General features: G+C 40.0%; 1 protein-coding gene across 2 annotated transcripts in view; it reads left to right on the top strand.

Moving 5' to 3' along the window:
• Nucleotides 1-1,139: 1,139 nt before the first annotated feature.
• rell1 (RELT like 1) overlaps nucleotides 1,140-23,351 on the top strand; it is a 35,964-nt gene continuing 13,752 nt past the window's right edge. Inside the window, exons 1-4 of one of the 2 annotated variants that reach the window (XM_056238742.1) lie at nucleotides 1,140-1,491; nucleotides 9,072-9,266; nucleotides 19,574-19,648; nucleotides 22,059-22,110. In XM_056238742.1, the coding sequence (XP_056094717.1) occupies nucleotides 1,458-1,491; nucleotides 9,072-9,266; nucleotides 19,574-19,648; nucleotides 22,059-22,110 (356 nt within the window). In that variant the 5' untranslated portion in view covers nucleotides 1,140-1,457. The remainder of the gene's footprint in view (nucleotides 1,492-9,071; nucleotides 9,267-19,573; nucleotides 19,649-22,058; nucleotides 22,111-23,351) is intronic. The other variant, XM_056238741.1, reaches the window with a different exon arrangement.

Below are 23,351 nucleotides of genomic sequence, written 5' to 3' on the forward strand. Positions count from 1 at the left end.
TGCGTTGCTTCACTGCCATTCATAAATCTTCTACCGTGGCCTCATGGGATAGTCAAGTGCCCATCGTATGCAAGCTTCAGAATCTCGCTGGAAGTAGTAGGTCATCGGGGGGCTTTTTGCATAGGCCTACTCTTTTATGAGTACTGTGAATTCAGACGCGCTTATTTTGTCACATACTGTTTTTCATTCTTTACAGTAGGGAAGTATGTGATTTTTGATGCAGCCAAGTATTATTTAGCTGGTCAAAAAGGAAATTTGTGCAAGATATTTTATGGGGGTATATATGTGTGTGTTTTTTTAAAAGAAATAAAGTGTTTTAAAGCACAGTCTTTGTAGATAAAACAGTGTCACTCAAAACACTGTGCGGGAGCATAGTGGAAGGGTCTATTGCTGAACTCGGAACTACTATAGCGTAGAACTCTTACTACTTTTAGCATAACTTAGTATAGATTATTTAGAAAGTACAATATTAACAAATTAAATTATATAAAATTAACATTAAATGATTTGTTTCCCCCAAAACAAATTCAAGATCCATAATTTTTAGGATTGTATAGATAGGGGCATTCTATTGAAGAATTTGTCTATAACATTTAATAGGGTTTTAATTTTTTTGTTCATAATAAAATGTAAGGATTTTTGCAGGGATTATTTTGGAAGACGCTTTGTTTGCCATGCAAATTATAGAAATTCACAACACTTAAAGGAATTGTTCACTTAAAAATGAAAATTCTGACATCATTTACTCACCCTCAAGTTGTTCCAAAGCTGTATTAATTTCTTCCTTCTGCTGAACACAAAAGAAGATTGAAGAATGTCGGTAACCAGACAGTTCATGGACCCCATTGACTTCCATAGTAGGAAAACAATACTATGGAAGTCAATGGGGCCCATCAACTGTACTTCTTTAAAATATCTTCTTTTGTGTTCAGCAGAAGAAAGAAATTCATACAATGTTGAAACAACTTGAGCGTGAGTAAATGATGACAGAATTTTCATTTTTAAGTGATCTATTCCTTTAAAGCGCAGATGCCGACTCTAGACTTTTCCGGGTTTCCTCTTCCTCTGTGTTGCGCTTGTACACATGTAGAATCATGCTGCCCTCTGCAGGACTGGAAACGCATTATCTGCATGCATGCAAACTAACCGTGCGTAGACAGGACAATTGTGTACATCCAAGTATCTTTACAAACGCCTTTTGTCCTGGGGATTTTTCTACTTTCGAATCCGATCAACTTAAGTCCACCGGACCGTGTGGGTCACAGCTTTGAGCATTGCTGTACTGGGTTGCAACTTTAAGAGGGGGATGTTCCTCATCATAGCAGTGATAAGAATGAGGAAACACCAGCAGTAGCCGTGAATGTAAGCACAGCGCAAAGCTCACGAGTCTGTGGACACTCCAGTCCGTGTCCGAGTTCATCTGTGGACGGCAGAACGTCGGTCACACCGGTGGGCCGATGGTAGATTCCTCACCGCCCGTTACCCTGCCACGTAAGTAACGATACCCACCCCGCGTAAGACATGCTGGGCAGATCGATTCATTCCTTCTCCGGCAATTGATAATCACGCACCCACACACGCCTGTATTGTATCAGTATGTTTGTGGCGCACTTGGGTGAATGCTGGGGGTCCTTTGCGCAAGGTGCGGCTGTCTATCATAAAGTTATGATGACCTGGGATTGCTCGCGACCCAGCACGCGCTGATGCTGCCGCATATCCGACGATCGATATGTGGGATTTTTTTTAGTTCATAGTCGTGCGAACAGAGTTGTTGACATTAGAAATTGCACTGCTCAGGCTGCTCTTTCATATCTTAGGGGACTTAATTAATTGAGATAATTAAACAGCACTAAGAGCAGCTGTAATTTTACATGCTAAAGAGTGTTGTTGCTTTTAAACAGTAGTTCTGAATAAGATTCGCTAATGAAAATATTTCCAAAAGAAGCCAAAAAAATCTAACTTTGTGTGTCACTATAAGCAACATAAACTGAAAGCTGGATTGGAACAGAAAACAATGCCGAAATCAGTGGTGGAATGTAACGAAGTAACGTTACAAATACTTCGTTACTTTACTTAAGTACATTTTTCACATTTACTTTAAGTAGAATCAATAGTGCATTCTTATTACTTCGTTACATTTTGCAGCAATTATTATACTTTCTACTCCACTACATTTCTACAACGTTCTTGTTACATTTTCGTTACATTTTCTGATCAGTTTTCCCCTGCCAAAACGTCATCCTGACCGTCCGTTCGTCGCACGTTTGTCTCACCAGTGAAGTTTGGTTGCCATATCAACTCGGTCACACTAAATGCGTCTCTATAGCACGCAGTGTGTTTATCGTGCAATTTATATGCGGAAATTTGTTTTTACGTGCATAGGATACGCATGGGTAGGTTTAGTAGTGGTGTGGGGTGCCTGTGTAGCCTATTATACGTTTGGTTAGGATTAGTATGGCAAGCCAAGAGGTTCAGAATTACGCCATAAATTAATCGCGTTTACAGCCAAACCCCGTCAAATTAAGCTTGATGTGTATATTGCCTATAATTGCAAGCTTGTTCAGAAATGGTGACAAAAACGTAAAAAATAACGGCTTTTCCATCATTATTAAACATCATTATAGGATTATTAGGTTGAATGAGTTAGGATTAACGTTAACTGTTTTATAAATCTTTAGAATAGACATTAAGAGAATAAATTGTTATGCAAGTACTTTTACTTTTAATACTTAAAGTACTTTCAAAATCAGGTACTTTTTACTTAAGTAGCGTTGTCATTGTGGTACTTCTACTTTCACTAAAGTAAATATGTCTCTGGTTATTTGTACTTTTACTTAAAGACCCACTCCGATGAAAATAATGTTTTTCTAGGTGTTAACATGTTCTTGTGGCATTTTTCTGATGTTAGAGGACATATCTTGAGAAAAATAAGCTCAAAGTTGTATTTCTGAGTATTTCTACATTCAAATGGCTGTGAATCAGTAGCTGACGCTAAAATGCCGGCTAAAATAGACTGGAGTTGTGACGTAGTAACTCCACTGGGCGTCTCCACACGCGACGTCTTGGAGTGAAATAATGATCGGTGATCGGTGATAACTTTGATTAACTTCGGATAATAATAATTAACGTGTATATAATACTGTTGCCCCACCGGTATTGGGGGTGTAAGCTAGCGGGAGAGACAGAGCTCTCAGCAACGGGCAGGGGGAGGGTCGTCTCCGTGCCAACGGCTCCGCCCACAACGCAGAGGCGAATTGCTAATGAGCTACTGCCGCTCTGCTGAAGCGAAGTCCCAGAAAACGGCACAGGTTTTGTGATTTTGGCTAAAAATGGCATAATCATAATTTAAAGACCACTGGGAATGTTTAAAAATAGCTCAAAATATGATCGGAGTGGGACTTTAAGTACTGAGATTCAGTACTTCCTCCACCACTGGCCGAAATTCATTTGTAGTGGTCAGGTACAACTTAAGTAGCAGCTCTCAGTAAATTCACAGTTTACAAAATTGTAATTACGAACTCTATGGACATGAAAGCTTTTTTTACGAAAGTTGAAATCTCTAAAACGGTAATTGCGACATGGCGTGAACGCACATTCGCAATCGTTAAAAAAAGTATAAGCCTATATTTTGAATGTAGGTCGGTAGTATGATATTCATTCGGTACATCCGCCATGTTGTTACTGTCACCTGATCTGTCAGTTGCGTTGCTTCACTCCCATTCATAAATCCTCTCTCGGCCTCATGGGATAATAAAATGTCAATCGAATGCTCACTTCAGAATCTCTCCAGAAGTAGTAGGTCATCCAGGGACTTTTTGCCTACTGTTTTTCGCGTATTGTATTTTTTCCCATTTTTTTCGCATAACTTCTTCAGCGACGTTGGTTCCGGAAGTATTATTCAATTTATTTATTTTTTCCATAGAAATTATTAAAAAAGTCTTTAAAAAGGAGTTTTAAAATTGTGAATTAACCAAACAGCTTCTAGGTGAATCACAACATTAATAATTTTGATTTGAAGCAAAAAAAAAAAGTATTTGATACTCAGACAAAAGGACAAAGTTACACAAGTGTGTACTTAATGGCTTTAATGAAGGAAAGAACAACAATCCCACGAAGCACTGCAAATGGCAATCAAATAAAAAATGACAGATATAAAACTGTTGATTGCAGTTATTGCTAAAGAGTTCTTTTGTTGTGGTTTGCTCTTTTTGATTCTCTGATTGGTAGATATAAAAAAAAAAAAAAAAAAGTTGAAATAATGCATGGCGTTAACAAAAGCATGCCTTTAACCTTGTAGCTCAAGGTCTGTCTGTATGGTTTGGTTTGCAAGTTGTTAAAAATCAGCCACATTCCCTGTGGAGAAAATGAATGACACTCTTACTTCCAGAACCCAGCTGTTGCATTTATAGAGAGAAACCCCATCTAAAACCCAAAGTATACTTCGCTTGTCCAGTATAGCTACTTTGCAGTGCACATGATGTAAAAACACAGACACTCTTGAAAAGACAATGAGATCTTTTCTGGAACTATTGAGTGCTTAGTATGAGATAAACGAGAAATTGCAGTTTTACATTACGATTTTCCAGGAAGAAGCAGGAGATTTAAGTGAAAGTCTCCATTTTATCTATCTGGTGGGAAACAAATTTGAGATATTGAAGATGATAAAACTTAGATCTGTATTAACCCACATAGTATCCTAAAGTATGTGTTGTCAGCATTGTTCTAACTCGCCGTTCTGATTGCTAATCTAAATTACATAATAGTAGATCTAGGAGTGAGGTAAGCAGTTTTTTTTTTCTTTTCAGTTTTATAGCAAAGATCTGTTTGGAATTTGGATTGACGAATACAATAGAGAATAGGCCTATCAAATTTCCCACCACACCTATTTCTGACTGGAGCGTCACAAGCAGCATATGTTGTCTAAAAGGACAGCATCCCTGGATTATTACTCAATTTGATGAACAGCAGTCACATGTTTGGATTGCTAATTGGAAACTACCAGTTTGAAATCTGTCTTTCATTTAAACTGTACTCTGCCTGAATGTCATTGTGTAGTTTGCGCAGATATTGAAATGTGATTTGCGATTGGAGCAAACAACTTTGACGTCATGTCTTATCTGCCCCTTTTAGTGCTCTATTAAGCAAGCTGAATGAAAAAGGATTGTTTAGTTGGAACGCCTTCCCACAACGTACTCGAATGGCACATAGTCATTCAGTTCCCCTGAGTTATTCGAGTGTATGTTTATGACTGCACTTGTGACCTTAGATAACTGAGATTCTCTTCCATTGCGTTGTTAAGCCTGGATGCAGAAGTGGGCGGTAACTGTAATGCGTAGCTTGAGATGTTTGTTCACGCGTATGTGAGTCACGTCAGATCCCTGTCTTGCTAGTCATTCAGTCTGTTCAGAACTGCTCTGGCATTGAGCCAGTTTAACAAGATGGATGGTCACTTCCTACGCACCCAAACTTGCTGTATTATCATCTGTGTAGGCTTACTAGACCTTATTATAGGGATGTAGTTGAGTACTATAATCTATAATGTAAAAAAGGGGGTTATCAATTACTTGAAAATAAAAATGTAAGTTAAAGGGATAGTCTAATCAGGATAATCAGTACACAGTGCATATTAAATGGGGCCAACAGAAGCTCAAAAACGCTTGCTTGACACTTGACAACTACAGCGGCAACACCAACGCACGATAGTGTTCTGTTTTTTATAAGCATATGCTGCTGCTATGTCTTCTGCTGCTTTAAATGCTCAAACTTTTAAAAGCCAGGTGGGTTTTGATTGGCTGTCAATGTTTTTGTCATTCATCAGCTGGAAAAATAGTTCTGAAAGTGATTCCAACAATATTGTTCCTCTCTTCCGTCATTATCGTTATTGTTGTGGTGTGGGCATCTCTATTCTGAAAGAATTAGAACGATTATTAAAACTTTACAGTTAAAGATATCTTTGATGGTTTATACGTAGATGCCAGACTAGACCGCTACAGACACGTCTTTGCACTCCCGCCATCTTGGAACAGTCAGCTTGTCGTCACTCACAGTAAGGATCAAGAGATTTAAATTCCCGAAGAAATGTTATAACAGTTCACAGGTGAGAATGTGTTAGCTTGTGTTTTCGTGATAACTCACTATTACAGGTTTTTACTATGGTAACTTTTTAATGTCGTGTTAGCTGTCGCCTTCGTCTTGTATTATGTTAGTTTAGCAAAATCATCTGCTGAAGTCTATTACAGATATAGATATTCATACATGCATCGAACTACAGTTGCAGACACTCAGTCAACTTGCTCTTGAATGTTCACGGACCGGATTTGACCGTTCCAATATGGCGGACTGCTTGTATATGGACGGCAGCCCATAGAAACAACAACTAATAAGGCATATATGTGTGTGTGTATATATGCCATGTAGGAAGACACATCATGGCCATATTCCAGGATGACAATGTCAAGATTCATCAGGCTCAAACTGTGAAAGAATGGTTGGTTGGGAGGGAGCATGAAGTATTATTTTCACACATGAATTGGCACCTCTGAGTCCAGACCTTAAATTCATTAAAAGTCTTTGGTGCTCGATTAGACTTTACAGAGTGCATTCATTCACAATTTGAGCCTGATGAATCTAGCTACACACTCCATTAGTTAGGGTTAGAAGAACTGTTGCCAACATGCTAGAAACGTGTACACTTGTGCCTGAAAACATATCACCTCTTACCAGCAGACAAAGGCATAAGTCAAATTGTCGATTACTTGTGTACGTTCCTTCCTTAGTACATGGTATTGTAGGCGTCTGCGGTCTGTAAATGCAGCAAGTCCAAGCATCAGTGCATGTGATATGCAGACATGCAGTAACAGACATTACAATTGGCTCTTTGTCTGCATGTGTGCTTGGCGCATAGCTTGTTGGGGGTCAGAGTTCAGTCCCAGAGACTGAGCAGGAATGAACAGGAATGCCCAAAATACAGTCTATATAACCCTTTGACCTCTGGTGTTCAAGACATGCTTGAATAAAGAGATATTTGTGTAGCGTTCGATTTTACAGATAAGAGAGTGTTAGGTGAAAGACAGGTGTTGGTGTGTGTATTGATTATTTGTTTCTGATTTTATGAAGGTAAGAGACTGAGAGAGAAACCTTTTTGCGGATCCTCGGAAACTGAGGGAGTTGTTTTGAGAAGAAAAATTAATTTTGTATGGGATCAATGGAGAAATTATATCTGAAGTCAACAACCGATATTCTTCTCAAGAACTACTGACAGACTCTAGGAACAAACACCTTTTCCCATGCACTTGCGATTAAAACATATATTACTGCCAGTTTCGAAACCTATGGTGCTTGTTGGAGATTGCCAGAGTGTTTATACTGTATGGTTGCAAAGGTGTTCCGATTGGTTTTATCACATGGCTCCTTGGTAAATTTGTGGTATTTTTTTAAATCCCCTGGAGTAAAATGTAAATTCTTCGGTACATGGAAATGATTATATCAAACCACCATGATATTTCTTCAGCAATACGTAAAGGGTTATGAGTAAAAGATGTAGAGAGTGATGAAATGTGTGTAACTGTACAGTGGAAATTTACAGGGATTACTGATCCCCTGAGTCACTCGCTGCAGGGTACCATGCCAGTGTCTGTCCTCTGTGCTGTTCTCCGAGGTCATTCTTTCCCTCTGCAGCCTTTGCTTTCACTCATTCTTGCCCTATCTGTCATTCTCTATGTATTTGACTGACCAAACACTTGGCCTGTCTCATTTTGAGCTGTGTAATGTGTTTTTCTGTCTGTGCAGACACTAGCTCTCAGCACTTATTGAATAAGCTGAGCTAACTCTGCTGTTAGCTCTCCTCTATGGCAAAAGTTTCAGAGTAAAGTAACTGAATGAAGTTCTAATTTAATCTAGAAATATATCAACTAAATTGTAGATTAGTTGGGTCGAAACCATCAATCAAATCACGCCAAAAGAATTCTTTAGCTACTCCCACACTGTGAATGACGTAGAGTCATTCTAAACCTATGCGAGAAATCCTTCTGGAAGCGAGGCTGTGGAAAAAGAGGGTGGGCAGTTTTCAACTCCTCTCTCGACTGCAAGACACCTAGATGCTATAAGGGGGAGGGACATTCTCATTCTCGCCAGCATGTTATTGGACAAGAATTTGTATACACCCTTGAGTGCAAGATGAGTAATTATTTTTGGTTCATTTTCCCAGAGAACAGAAAGAGTGTAAATTTGGTCAACTTTAAGGGGCACATTAGTATATACAAATTAACAGATATGTACAAAGCCCCAAAAACTGTTTTAGTGGGGTGATGTAATGGCTCAAACTGTCTTTGATCTCTGTAACTATAAAATCCATCTAATCTTACTAATCTCTGTCAGTTTGTACCATATAGAACTTTTGGTTTATGTATGCATTAGAATTTTTTGGGGTGAACCACCTTTAATGTTTTTTTTTTAATAATATTGAAAAAAATTAAATTCACATTGCCGGTACACATAAGGCTGTCTTCCGATGTTGATAGTTTCAACTTCACTGAAGACAGAACTGGCATTTGGATTAATAGAAATTAAACACCACTGCGTGTTGTTCAGACTGAGACATACAGCAATTCTGCTCTGTATTCTCTTTATAGGTAATATTTTTGTTGGAAAAATGTAGTAAAAGCAGACAATATTGTGTCTAAAATATAACACAATATTAACTTCTTATTGAATAAGAATTGAATAAGACCTATTCTCGTGTGATATTGCTTAACTATTAATGATATACATAACTCATACATGGGCATTTTTGCCCTGATATCTTGAATTTTAGGGCCATTCTAACTGCATTCTATAAGTTTGTTGCCCTGCTTCATGTTCGTCACCAATCAACTGTATGAATTGTAAGATGACTTGCGTAGGTCTGGGGCGGGTGTGTTAATAATTTTAACACATTATTTTTCGCCATAACTAATTAATTAAATGAACACAATAAAACAACAGCCCTAATAGTTATATGCAGTATAAGGCATATTATATATATATAAACGTTACCAAACTTTTTTTATTAATTGATTGTCTCCTCTCTTCAGCTGGCAATGGGGACTCGGGTAACCCAGAGTATATTGCCTTTGTTCTGGTGCCTTTCTTCTTTCTGATGGGACTTCTGGGAGTCCTCATCTGCCACATCCTGAAGAGGAAGGGCTACCGGTGTACAACTGAGTCAGAAGATGATGAAGAGCTGAAGATAGAGGAGGTTGAAGAGGATAAAGATCCAGAAAAAGGAGGTGAATGTTTTGTTGACATTTGGTTAATATTGTGCATAAATTGACCATGTTTCTTAAAATGGCTGAAGATGGTCAAACTTCCTCCGAAATAAATGGCACCTCATCATTCAGTTCCTTTGATTTTGTTATGGGCAGTGGAATTGCAGGAAGGAGGAGTTTGTGAAATCAGGGATCTTAAAATGAACATTGGAGCAGCAGCTATTTATTTTTTCTCTTAATTGGCTCCTCGTTGCTTGCTGAAGTCAGATGGTTTGTTTATTGAAATGATTCGAAAGCTGTATGGTGTATAAGCAGTAGATTGACATGAAAATGAAGACTGAAGAAGTAAATATTTTTAAAGTACTTTCCTCTTCGCAATCAGTTGAAGGACCGTTTTAAGTGGATACGTGACCTCATTCCATGGTGTTTCAAGTGCTTGTGGGATGGCGGACCTTAAGCTAAGGTTTATATTCAGCCCACTTGAAAGCAAATTAGTTTTTTCTTGTTTTCAGACATTCTTTGTTTTGGAAGAGAGGTGAAGAAATGTCATGAAAAAGAAAAACTAGCCCCTTCTGTTAAGCCTTTTTTAACACACTCACTCTCATCTTATTTTATCTCATAAACAATTATTCATCTTCTCATTATTTTGACAGGTCTTTGATAAGTATTCACAGTAATCAGTTTTAGTACCGCCAATTTTAGATTGGAGAACAGCCAATACCCCACTCCACCGTGTTTCTTCCTCATCTTATGGAGGTTTTCCTTGCCACAAGCCACAGTTGTCTTACTGATGGCATTTAGCCTTTATTTTCTAAAGCTGCTTTGAAATTATGTATTGTGAAAAGTGCTGCACAAAACAAAATTTACTTTCATTTTCTTAAGAAAATGTGAGTAACAGCCAATGGGATTGCTGTATGGTTAAGGTGCTGTCAAGTCACCTTTATGTATATAGCGCTTTTTACAATACAGATTGTTTCAAAGCAGCTTTACAGTGATAACAGGAAAATACTGCAACAAAGTTTGTTTCGGCTGTACAGCAAATCTAGAAGAAAATAGTGTCATAGTCCAGCTTAAGTAAGTTCAGTGATGGTTCATTTTTGTTGCAAACAAGTTATAAATTTAGTTGGGAGAAAAAACCTAAAACCTTGGGAGAAACCAGGCTCAGTCGTGGGACAGTACTCCTCTTACCATCGAACGAACAGTGTATGATTATGATTCAGGCAGCATTATAGGACATAAGTCAGATCAGAACATTCAGAATATTTATCCAGTTCCATCTGGTTGAAGATCGGAGTCACGCCGGTATGGAGATGGGTTTGTTGAGGATCAGTGCCGATGGCTGTCGTGTCGATGAGGCCTTCACAGGGGAGAGTCTAGTTGACACAATCTCTGCTGACACTTCAGCGATGCGTTGAGGTCGTGTCTAGGTGCTGGTCCACCATCTGATCTGGATATGGCCCGGATCCGGCTGACTACATCATGCGTTGTGGTCGTGTCTAGGTGCTAGTCCACCATCTGATCTGGATATGGCCCGGATCCGGCTGACTACATCATGTGTTGAGGTCGTGTCTAGGTGCTAGTCCACCATCTGATCTGGATATGGCCCGGATCCGGCTGACTACATCATTTGTTGTGGTCGTGTCTAGGTGCTGGTCCACCATCTGATCTGGATATGGCCCGGATCCGGCTGACTACATCATGTGTTGAGGTCGTGTCTATGTGCTGGTCCACCATCTGATCTGGATATGGCCCGGATCCGGCTGACTACATCATTTGTTGTGGTCGTGTCTAGGTGCTGGTCCACCATCTGATCTGGATATGGCCCGGATCCGGCTGACTACATCATGTGTTGAGGTCATGTCTAGGTGCTGGTCCACCATCTGATCTGGATATGGCCCGGATCCGGCTGACTACATCATGTGTTGAGGTCGTGTCTAGGTGCTGGTCCACCATCTGATCTGGATATGGCCCGGATCCGGCTGACTACATCATGTGTTGAGGTCGTGTCTAGGTGCTGGTCCACCATCTGATCTGGATATGGCCCGGATCCGGCTGACTACATCATGCGTTGTGGTCGTGTCTAGGTGCTAGTCCACTATCTGATCTGGATATGGCCCGGATCCGGCTGACTACATAATTTGTTGTGGTCGTGTCTAGGTGCTGGTCCACCATCTGATCTGGATATGGCCCGGATCCGGCTGACTACATCATGTCTTGTGGTCGTTTCTAGGTGATGGTCCAACATCTGATCTGGATATGGCCCGGATCCGGCTGACTACATCATGTGTTGAGGTCGTGTCTAGGTGCTAGTCCACCATCTGATCTGGATATGGCCCGGATCCGGCTGACTACATCATTTGTTGTGGTCGTGTCTAGGTGCTGGTCCACCATCTGATCTGGATATGGCCCGGATCCGGCTGACTACATCATGCGTTGAGGTCGTGTCTAGGTGCTGGTCCACCATCTGATCTGGATATGGCCCGGATCCGACTGACTACATCATTTGTTGTGGTCGTGTCTAGGTGCTGGTCCACCATCTGATCTGGATATGGTCCGGATCCGGCTGACTACATCATGTGTTGAGGTCGTGTTTAGGTGCTGGTCCACCATCTGATCTGGATATGGCCCGGATCCGGCTGACTACATCATGCGTTGAGGTCGTGTCTAGGTGCTGGTCCACCATCTGATCTGTATATGGCCCGGATCCGGCTGACTACATCATGTGTTGTGGTCGTGTCTAGGTGCTGGTCCACCATCTGATCTGGATATGGTCCGGATCCGGCTGACTACATCATGTGTTGAGGTCGTGTCTAGGTGCTGGTCCACCATCTGATCTGGATATGGGCCGGATCCGGCTGACTACATCATGTGTTGAGGTCGTGTCTAGGCGCAGGTCCACCATCTGATCTGGATATGGCCCTGATCCGGCTGACTACATCATGCGTTGAGGTCGTGTCTGGGTGCTGGTCCACAATCTGATCTGGATATGGCCCCGATCCGGCTGACTTCATCATGCGTTGAGGTCGTGTCTAGGTGTTGGTCCACCATCTGATCTGGATATGGCCCTGATCCGGCTGACTACATCATGCGTTGAGGTCGTGTCTAGGTGTTGGTCCACCATCTGATCTGGATATGGCCCGGATCCGGCTGACTACATCATGTGTTGAGGTCGTGTCTAGGTGCTGGTCCACCATCTGATCTGGATATGGCCCGGATCCGGCTGACTACATCATGTGTTGAGGTCGTGTCTAGGTGCTAGTCCACCATCTGATCTGGATATGGCCCGGATCCGGCTGACTACATCATTTGTTGTGGTCGTGTCTAGGTGCTGGTCCACCATCTGATCTGGATATGGCCCGGATCCGGCTGACTACATCATGCGTTGAGGTCGTGTCTAGGTGCTGGTCCACAATCTGATCTGGAAATGGCCCGGATCCGGCTGACTACATCATGCGTTGAGGTCGGGTCTAGGTGTTGGTCCACCATCTGATCTGGATATGGCCCGGATCCGGCTGACTACATCATGCGTTGAGGTCGTGTCTAGGTGCTGGTCCACCATCTGATCTGGATATGGCCCGGATCCGGCTGACTACATCATTTGTTGTGGTCGTGTCTAGGTGCTGGTCTACCATCTGATCTGGATATGGGCCGGATCCGGCTGACTACATCATGTGTTGAGGTCGTGTCAAGGTGCTGGTCCACAATCTGATCTGGATATGGCCCGGATCCGGCTGACTACATTTGTTGTGGTCGTGTCTAGGTGCTGGTCCACCATCTGATCTGGATATGGGCCGGATCCGGCTGACTACATCATGTGTTGAGGTCGTGTCTAGGTGCTGGTCCACCATCTGATCTGGATATGGCCCGGATCCGGCTGACTACATCATGCGTTGAGGTCGTGTCTAGGTGCTGGTCCACCATCTGATCTGGATATGGCCCGGATCCGGCTGACTACATCATTTGTTGTGGTCGTGTCTAGGTGCTGGTCCACCATCTGATCTGGATATGGCCCGGATCCGGCTGACTACATCATGTGTTGAGGTCGTGTCTAGGTGCTGGTCCACCATCTGATCTGGATATGGTCCGGATCCGGCTGACTACATCATGTGTTGAGGTCGTGTCAAGGTGCTGGTCCACAATCTGATCTGGATATGGCCCGGATCCGGCTGACTACATCATGCGTTGAGGTCGTGTCTAGGTGCTGGTCCACCATCTGATCTGGATATGGCCCGGATCCGGCTGACTACATCATTTGTTGTGGTCGTGTCTAGGTGCTGGTCCACCATCTGATCTGGATATGGCCCGGATCCGGCTGACTACATCATGTGTTGAGGTCGTGTCTAGGTGCTGGTCCACCATCTGATCTGGATATGGTCCGGATCCGGCTGACTACATCATGTGTTGAGGTCGTGTCAAGGTGCTGGTCCACAATCTGATCTGGATATGGCCCGGATCCGGCTGACTACATCATGTGTTGAGGTCGTGTCTAGGTGCTAGTCCACTATCTGATCTGTATACAGCCCGGATCCGGCTGATTACAGTAAACATTGGGATAAACAGAGAGACTAATATAATAATTAGCGTAGATGCCATTCTTATGATGAAACGAGTACATCGGGTGTTCTAGGAAGTGTTCCCGGTTCCGACTGACCTAGTTTATGCAGCCTAACGTAAACCATTCTGTGTGATTGCAACTTTTGTTCACTTGTTGCTTACTGGCTTAGGTCAAAAGAGTCCATCTCATGTCTCTAATATACTGGGGGTGTATTATTACAGAAAGATCTTAACTTTAGAACCCTATCTTATCTGTTTTGTAACCATGGCAATATCAGTTAGGAGGACCACATTTAGGACAAAAGCTATTACAGAATAACATTTCCTAAGGGTGTATTCACACCTGCCTTGTTTGGTTCGATTGAATCGAACTCTAGTTCGTTTCCCCCTTTGGTGCGGACCTTTTGGGCAGGTGTGAATACAGCAATCGAACTCGGGTGCGGACCAAACAACCGAACCGAGACCCAGCTGAAGAGGTGGTCTCGGTACGGTTCCAAACGAACTCTGTTACGGTTTGTTTACGGTGTGAACACGAACCGACCCAATTGCAAGAAAGCACTGCGCCTTTGAGTTAACAGGCTTCCGTAGTCGGAGATTTTGGCATAATGGTTTGTGTTATTGTTGTTCAAGTGCGAAAGAGAATTCCATTCCAGCGCGCTGTCTGGCCACACGATACTGTTGCGCGTCTTTCTGCGCGTCGTGTGTGCCTCATTGGAATGGAATGAATGAATGAGTGTGTGCATCAGGACATTCACATACAGAGCGTTCTCTTTAGTCTAATCGCGCATATGCAAAAAAAAGCTTTTGCAGCAGTTCATATAATGTAACGATAGTTACAATACTGACGCTGCGTTAAACTGGACAAACTTAATCGCAAGCGTTAACATTGACAGCACTTGTTAGCAGTATATACAATAAGAATCTCATTATTTGAATGTGTGAACATAGCCCCACTCTCTATGAATGAAAACTTTATAACTTATCCGTCTTCTGCGCAGTTTCTTCATATTGCGTTTGTACAGAATAACACAAAATTAGTCAAATAACAAATATTGCAGTACGAAATATCTCCATGCTGAGCCTTTTTTGCACTTCCTGATTTCCCTACTTGAGAATCCTTGTCCAATGAATGGACGACCTTAGCACACGTGTGGTTTTGTTTACAAATTTTGGTTCACTTGCAAAAAGAGCAGTGTGAAAGCGAACCGTACCAAAAAAAAAAAAAAAAAAAAATGATTTGGTCCGGACCAAAGCAAGTGAACTATTTGACTTTCTTGGTGTGAATACACCCTAAGTGTATTATCTTTTTTTAACTACAGATAGGAAAAGGGTATTACAGAAGCATCCTAACTCGACAAAAAACATCTTGAAAACTGTCTTAACTTTAGGATAACCCCTCCTAACTTCAAACCTTTTTGAAAGCCAATAGTAAAATTCACACTACAATAGCTTTGTTCGAGAATGACGTTACATTTATTAATTGTATAAGGTGAAGAGTAGCGATGTTTGATGGTGGAGAGACTTTTGGAAGATCCAGATAATGTGCTGTGCTTTGATGACAAAATACTTGTTAATAATTACTCCCACGGGCCACGACATGCAATATTGCAGTTAGAACACAAACTGCAACCAACATTACGGCAGCCATTATGAGTCGTCACAGAACAGATACAGTACCGTAAACGCCAGATAACGCAGGCGCAGACATATTTTCACTTTTTTCATATTTTCATATTTTCACTTTTTCACTTTTGGGTACGTTGCCATATGGCAACATTGTGCGACAATGGAACAGCCTGATGCGTTTTCTCCCAAAATGACATGAAATTCATAGATGATTACAGACCTGTCTTTTAGAAATGAAATTGAAAATTAGTTTCATATTTTGTACACAAAGCTCTTGAAAACATTTTAAATAATAAAAACAAAGTATTATTTCAACAATATTTACAAAACATCTGACGCAAACTCATAAGAACTGTTCAAGTGAAACTACTCAATGTGAAACGATTATTTCAACAACATTTACAAAACATCTGACGCAAACTCATAAGAACTGTTCAAGTGAAACTACTCGATGTGAAACGCCTTAAAGCAGTTGTTCTCTCCGTTAAAGGTGGGGTATGTGATTTTCTTTTTTGACCATTTTTTCAAAATCACTTGAAATCCTATTCCTAACCCACTTACAGCCACTGAGTTAGAAGCACTGACATGAAAATTAAAAAATTTAATCATCTGTGGAACGGGCAGGACTCAAAACTCCAGCCAATCATTTCCAAGACCACCTAGAATCATTGGACAGTAAGTGCGTCAATCAAACGGTCGTACCATACACCCCTCCCCCATGCCCCTCTTCGAGTGGGTGGAGTCAGGGCCAGCGTTGGAGGAAAGAAGGTAGGACCTTTTGAGTTGTGTATTTTCAAAATCTCCCGGCCGTTTTGCAAATCACATACCCCACCTTTGAGGCAGAGGTGCACCTTGCACTTAGAGCAAACAACTCTGTCGATGCCCTTGCAGCCAGGATTCTTGCACCTTCCTTTTGGTGCACCCATCTCTGGCCAGTGATCAAAGCGGTCAAGACGGATATATATTTTACTTTTATACTTTACTTTTACTTTACTTTATAAATATATACAAATATATATAAATATATGAGTAGAATACAACCATCCAACTATATCAGTGCATCCATACATTGTCATTCATACAAAGCTACTCTGCATTAGCATGGGCAAAATATTGTTCCATTACCGCACAATGTTGCCATATGGCAACATACCTATTTTATTAAATAAAAAGGTAATATAAGTATCAAAACAATGTGACAATGATTGAAAAAAGATTAGAACTTATCCCAGATGCTTGATGTATTTTTTTATTCCGAAGAAATATGAAAAAAATGAGGAAAATCTTCACATATACACGAGCACTTTTTCAGCAGCTGGAGTCATCAAAAGTGTGTGAAAAGAATGACGTTGCAAGGGTGTGTGTAGTGTCGTGATGTCATCAAAGCATATCATTGGTTACCACCAGGTTCTATTATGAATTTAAGATCAATCAGAGCTCATGTTTATTTTCAAATTTCAAGAAATGTCCAAAGAAAGGGTATGTTGCCATATGGCAACACTGTGCAGTAGAGGGTTAAGATTTGCTTCTGTAATACGAATTTTTCTGAAAAATCCAAAATGTACTTACCATACCTTAAGTTAAGACCAAGATAGAAAGTTTATGTATTACACCCCCCTGGTTACTAGAAATGAATTGGGTCACTTTAGTGTCTGAGATATATATATATATATTTTTTGATGGGTCCAGATTTTTTACTTTTCAAAAAGTAACCGCATATATTCAACAACATGATGCTCAATTTGAGGTACCATTCATGTTCATAGCGCAGGCAAGTGCAGTGTGAGGTGTGCACTAGTACTATATAGTACATGTCATCCTCCCAAAGATACACCACACATACTAGAGAACAAAGGTTTTTTTAACATCTGTATTGGAAGATAATTTGTCACACCTTGTAGTAAAGAACAGGGCTGGCCACAGTAATTCAAATTGTATTGTGAACATTCTCCATGTTCACCTTTCCTAAGTTTATTGTTTGTAACCTGTTTTTGTGTTGTTTAAAACTGTGTTTGCTTACGTACACTGCTGTGGTGGAGTCTTTCAGGCATTTTAGCTCCCGGACACTGGCCCACATTCTCTTCTTATCAACTTATCCACATTTAAGCTAAAGGATCAACAATGTTATTTTTCAAATTTGACATGGTTTTTAAATGTATTTATTTTTAAATGCAAGTCTCTATGTATGGTTTGCATGCTTTTCTAAGAATGTACACGACGTGGCATTGTCTGAAGGAAACTTAAGTGTGTGGACTTGTTCAACCTGACACAACCTTCTCTCTCTCTCTTTCTTTGTCTTTTTGTTTGTCTTCAAATCTTTGGATCCACCCATATTTTGCATGTGATTGAGCACTAGAAATGTATCTTTCCCCCTTAATAATCTGCCTAGACAGTGTTTAGTATTATTTATGAAATGTATTAATGTCAAATTGGCTTTTATTTATATTTAAAGTTTTTGTTCATTTTTATTCATGTTTGTTTGAATATTTCTTTTTAGCTTTGATTTATCTTTATTTTCATTTTAGTTTCAGTAACTTCAGCTTGCCAAGGCAACATTTTTCAACTTATAATTATATATATAAACTAATATATATTAATTTAAATATATATTTCAATTAACAAAAAATATGTTTTTATAGTTTTTTTTTCATTTAACATTAGTTAGCTACATTAGTTAACATGAACTAACAATGGAAAAATACATCTATAGCATTTATCAATCTAGTTGTTAATCTCAACATTTACTAATACATTTAAAATAAAATAAAAATATCTGTTAACATTAGTTCATGCACTGTGAACTAACATGAACATTTTTATTAACTAAGATTAATAAATGCTGTAAATATATAGGCACATTGCTCATTTAGGCTATAGTTTATGTAAGTTAATGTACTAACTAATGTTAACTAATGAGTCCTTATTGTAAAGTGTTACCGTTTTTGTTAACGATAACAACGCTGAGTCAAGTGCTGTAAATATAATCTCTGCTTTGTCTAGAATCTTTTTATTTGTTTTTTCAATACATTTCCTCTTAAATGTTGTTGTTTTTTTCAGAATATTTTTGTTAAAAGATATTGAGAGTAATTAGAGCCACTCACCAATTTCCCATAAGCCTCTGCTCTCATTAGGATCTGTGGGCCCAGTAATTTGATTTCATTTGTGGATGGATTTACAGTAACTGTGGCTCTGATTAGAGAGAAACTGAAATGCGGCTTTGGGGTGATCATTGTGGGTGTAATTTTGGCTTTTTTGTTGTTAGTAAACTTGGACCGACCCTATAGGTATTTTGGCATTGTGTATGGACGTTATTTAGCTGTAGATTAATACATGCAAATCAAAAACTATCAAAAGCAGATTAGTAGTCATTAACTTTATATGACTCCAGAACTACATATTTCTCTGTCTGATTCCCAGCTGTGAAATGACCCAACACAGGAAGTGCGTCCTTTCGAGCAGGGGTCCATGGCTTCAGGAAGGACATGGGTGGTGTGTGTGTTTTTCTGTAAGCGGCCCCCTCTGAGCACAGAAATTCCCATCCATCTCCAGATGCCTTTACGAAGCCTTTCACTGAAGTCAACAGACCATATTTATAGTTAGTTTTGTAAATGTTAGTGTTTTCTGCTATCATAAGCAAGTCCTTTGTAGTACTACTGTGTCAGCAAAAATAATGTTTCATACCACCTGCATATTGAATGTGATGAAATAACAAACACTAATAACAGTTGGTTTGTGATGACGGTTTGAGTTAAACCAAACCAAAACCCTGGATGTCTTGTGTCACCTCAGTTGTTGCGTGTCTGCTTTGGTTCTGCTTGACACTAAACAACCTGAGTGTTTTTTTTGAAAAATAAACATCACTTATACACTTTAAACATCACTTATACACTTTAATCTTCACTTGATTAATTTTTCCAGCAAAGGCAAATTGACTAATATTCAGTAGAACAAATGGTCATTCTTCTATTTTTAACACAATCTCTCTCTCTCTCTCTCTCTCTCTCTCTCTCTCTCTCTCTCTCTCTCTCTCTCTCTCTCTCTCTCTCTCTCTCTCTCTCTCTCTCTCTCTCTCTCTCTCTCTCTCTCTCTCTCTCTCTCTCTCTCTCTCTCTCTCTCTCTCTCTCTCTCTCTCTCTCTCTCTCTCTCAGATCTGAATGACACCTTCAGTGATGCCAACGCTGACACAGTGGGCCAAATTGTTAACTACATCATGAAAAATGAAGGTAAGGTACATCACACCACTTGCTAATGATGATTAGTGCAGGACACAAGGCCTCTCAGAACTGATAGCATGTCTTTGTGGGTTGTATACACTGAGGGAAACATGAGATGTGGTAACCAGTCAGTCACATTGATCGTGATGCAGCATTGATTGTGACGGAGCATTAACAACCCTCAGCTGACCTCAGAACAGTGAATCAACATGAGTTCAGACCAGACAACATGTTCTCCAATCAGCTCCAATGAGTGTGTCTCCAGGCTGATTCAAATACCTTCAGCAGTTTCAACTGACTTCACACAATCTACTTAAACCTGGAAATACATATAATATTTTAAAGAAGAATGTTGGTAACCAAACAGTTGATGGACCCCATTGACTAACAATAGTATTTTTTTTTTTTTTTTCTGCTATGGAAGTCAATGGGGTCCATCAACTGTCTGGTTACCGAAATTCTTCAAAATATCTTCCTTTGTGTTCAGCAGAAGAAATAAATTCATACAGGTTTGAAATAACTTGAGGGTGAGTAAATGATGACAGTTTTCATTTTGAAGTCAACTATTCCATTAAAGGCCCACTGAAGTTCCTTGAAAGGCGCAGCATTAGTCAATGTGTTTATATCACAGCTCGGCCAGAGCCATTGAGTAAGGTAAAGCTGCAGTTTCCGCCTAATCTCTAACCGTTTCTCCTCCATGTCGCTTTAAAATATAGCATTCTGTGCAGAATTAAAATGGTTCCGTCCGATACGTTTTGTGGTCTGCCCCGACTCGATCATATGATCTGCTCTGTGCTGTCGTGTCTCAGGACCAGAGCAGACTGTGTGTGCGCTGCCGCTGTGGCAGTTTGCGTGACACAAACGTGAAACCAGACTTCATTCGCCCCAATTGAAAGCATATTTACACTGTCTGAATCATTCCCTATCCCCTAGTGCACTATGTGCCATTCACCATGTAGAAAATGGTAATTGTGTGAAGTGACCAATTTTAGCTTTAGCGTCTATAGTGTAGGGGCGGAACCCTTTAGATTCTAGAGAGCATTTGATTGGACAGAAAATCTGATGAGAAGTGGAAGTGCAGAGTGATGTCATCAAAATCATTTCTCCATATTGGCAAAAGAGAGACTCAATTTTTATTGTTTTTATCTTCTGAATGTGATTTTTATTTATTTTATTTTTTGGAGCACACTAGCTTATAGAGAACAGTAAGGCTTACATATTTGTACTAAAAGCTAAAAAACTTCAATTTTGATTTCATGGTGACTTTAAAGCTGTTATTGATGTTTGCTGTAAGATGTTGGTTATTTTAATTAGTTACGGCTCATTAAATCTAGCATTCGGCCCGCTTCAACTCAGACACAGAGATAAAGTAGTGTGTAAGATTACATTTATTTGAATGAATTATTGAGAGAGAGATGTGTGTGTGAATTACCTGGTGTCTGTTCAGCATCTTTCTCTATTAAAGGGATAGTTCACCCAAAAATGTTATTCCTGTCATTAATTACTCACCCTCATGTCATTCCAAACACGTAATACATTCATTCATCCATCTTCGGAACACAAATTAAGATGTTTTTGATGAAATCCGAGAGCTTTCTGTCCCTCCATTGGGAGCAATGCAATTTACGCATTCAAGGTCCAGAACGATAGGAAAGACATCATTAAAGTCATCATGTGACTTCAGTGGTTTAACCTCAATTGTATGAAGCGAGGTGCGTGCTTTGTATGCACAAAAAAACATAATTTACCACTTTATTTAGTCTATTCAGACATGTTTAGAAAAACATCAGTAGTCAATCCATGGTTACTACTCCTGATCACCAGCCTTTTAAAACGTTTCATTCCCCTCAGTGTGACATATGAACATTACTCCTCCTTATATCTTGTGTTTGTGTGTTTATCTTTCATATTTCACCATCTCCACAGCTTTGTCACACTGCATGATAGCAGCACAGAAACATCTTTTCAGGAAACATCTAGTGGAAGAACACAATTCATGTAGCTGTCAACTTCTTAAAATGGATAAGGTGCTCTTCTGTGTAAATGGAAGGAACTGAAAGTTTTGTGAAATGAAAGGCACTTTCACTGCCAGTGATTGCACAATTCAAGTGCCACCCTTTGAAAATGACATTTAGTGTGGCATCTCCATGTTGTCTTCCTCTGTTGCTTTAATAAGATGCCTGTACAGCTGTGAAATGTGATTTACACTAATATTTGTAATGTGTGCATTGATGGCCTGAAGCTACCCTGTCCAGTGCGATTATGTGCTGCATAGCAGTTGCATCAGAAGGCAGTCAGCTGCTTTCATTAGTCTGAAGAACCCAGTCAAGCAAATGGCTCTACATCTGAGGCTGCAGACTCTTCCCTGTGCGAATTTAAGAAGTCATTTAATAAACTCTCTCTCATTTTCCTTCACCAGCCAACTCCGATGCACTCCAAGCCATGGTTCAGGAGAGTATAGACTCAGAGGGGTGAGTCCTCCTTTATGTCTTTCTTATACTTGTTATTTGTGTCTTCTGTAATGGTGTTCTGAACTAGTAGTTTTGATAATCTTATGTACATCTGCATGTTTAATTTAGTTGTTCATAATTTGCACAGATGGTGTTTTGAATTTGTTTCAAAACCAAATCATATGCTTACATACTCATTGCCACACACACACACACACACACACACACACACACACACACACACACACACACACACACACACACACACACGCGCATGTCTGTTTCACTGAGTTAGACTTCCATTGATTTTACATATCAAGTTAATGGTATAAAGGATAGCATCGCCTATCGCAACCCCTAAAACTACACACAGAAACATGTGCAAAACACTAGATTTAAATAAAAAGATGTTTTGGCTGATTTATAAGCCTTTTTAACTAGTGAGGACCAGTAACATGTCCTCACTAGTCGGTTGTCATAATATGACAATAATGGGACATTTGGCCCTCGCAAAGTACACATGCGCACACACACACACTACAGTGTGACCTTTTTTTGAAAAAGACTTTTTGGGTTTTACATAAATGACATTAAATGAAGTTTAAAGAGGGACAAATGAAATACATTTTAATTATTGAATTAAACGTATCACTCAGTTTATTATGCTGGTAATTTAATTAGGCTATGTATTCAGAGTATTTTTTTTAAAAGCATAGTAGCATACTTGATCACATGATTCACTAGCAAAACATTAATGCTTGTTTTACAAGTGACCACAGCTTACAAAACTCAAAAAGGTGTTTTGTAAAGCAGTACCACATCCCTCCAAAAGATGGCGCTGTCACTTCTCAAATAACAGCAGCAGCAAAACAGGACAGATTCGTGTTGAGGTGGTTCTTCTGCCTGTCTCATATGACACATTGTGGGGAAAATCACCATGAAGCAAAGAAGCATCAATCACTGACAGTGCTGCAAGCCAGAATAAGATCCAGGAAGGATCTTTCAAAATCACATATACAGAGTCATCATGAAATATGAGTCTGGGTGGAGCAGTCTCCACTCTGATATATATAAAAGAAATTAGTTTTATCATTCTCTATTTTTACCAGCATCATGACATCAGTTTATAGATTGTGGCAGTTCAATACCTGGTACTATGATTACCTCAAGATCATCTTTAATCTGATCACTGGATGAGATTAAAGATAAAAAATTGTGACACTCCACTTTTTTTCCTTACCTCAGCTATACTACACCATATT

This window comes from Rhinichthys klamathensis, unplaced genomic scaffold (genome assembly GCF_029890125.1).
Source record: "Rhinichthys klamathensis goyatoka isolate OS25496 unplaced genomic scaffold, OSU_Roscu_1.1 h1tg000535l_1, whole genome shotgun sequence".
Classification (NCBI taxonomy): Eukaryota; Metazoa; Chordata; class Actinopteri; order Cypriniformes; family Leuciscidae; genus Rhinichthys; species Rhinichthys klamathensis.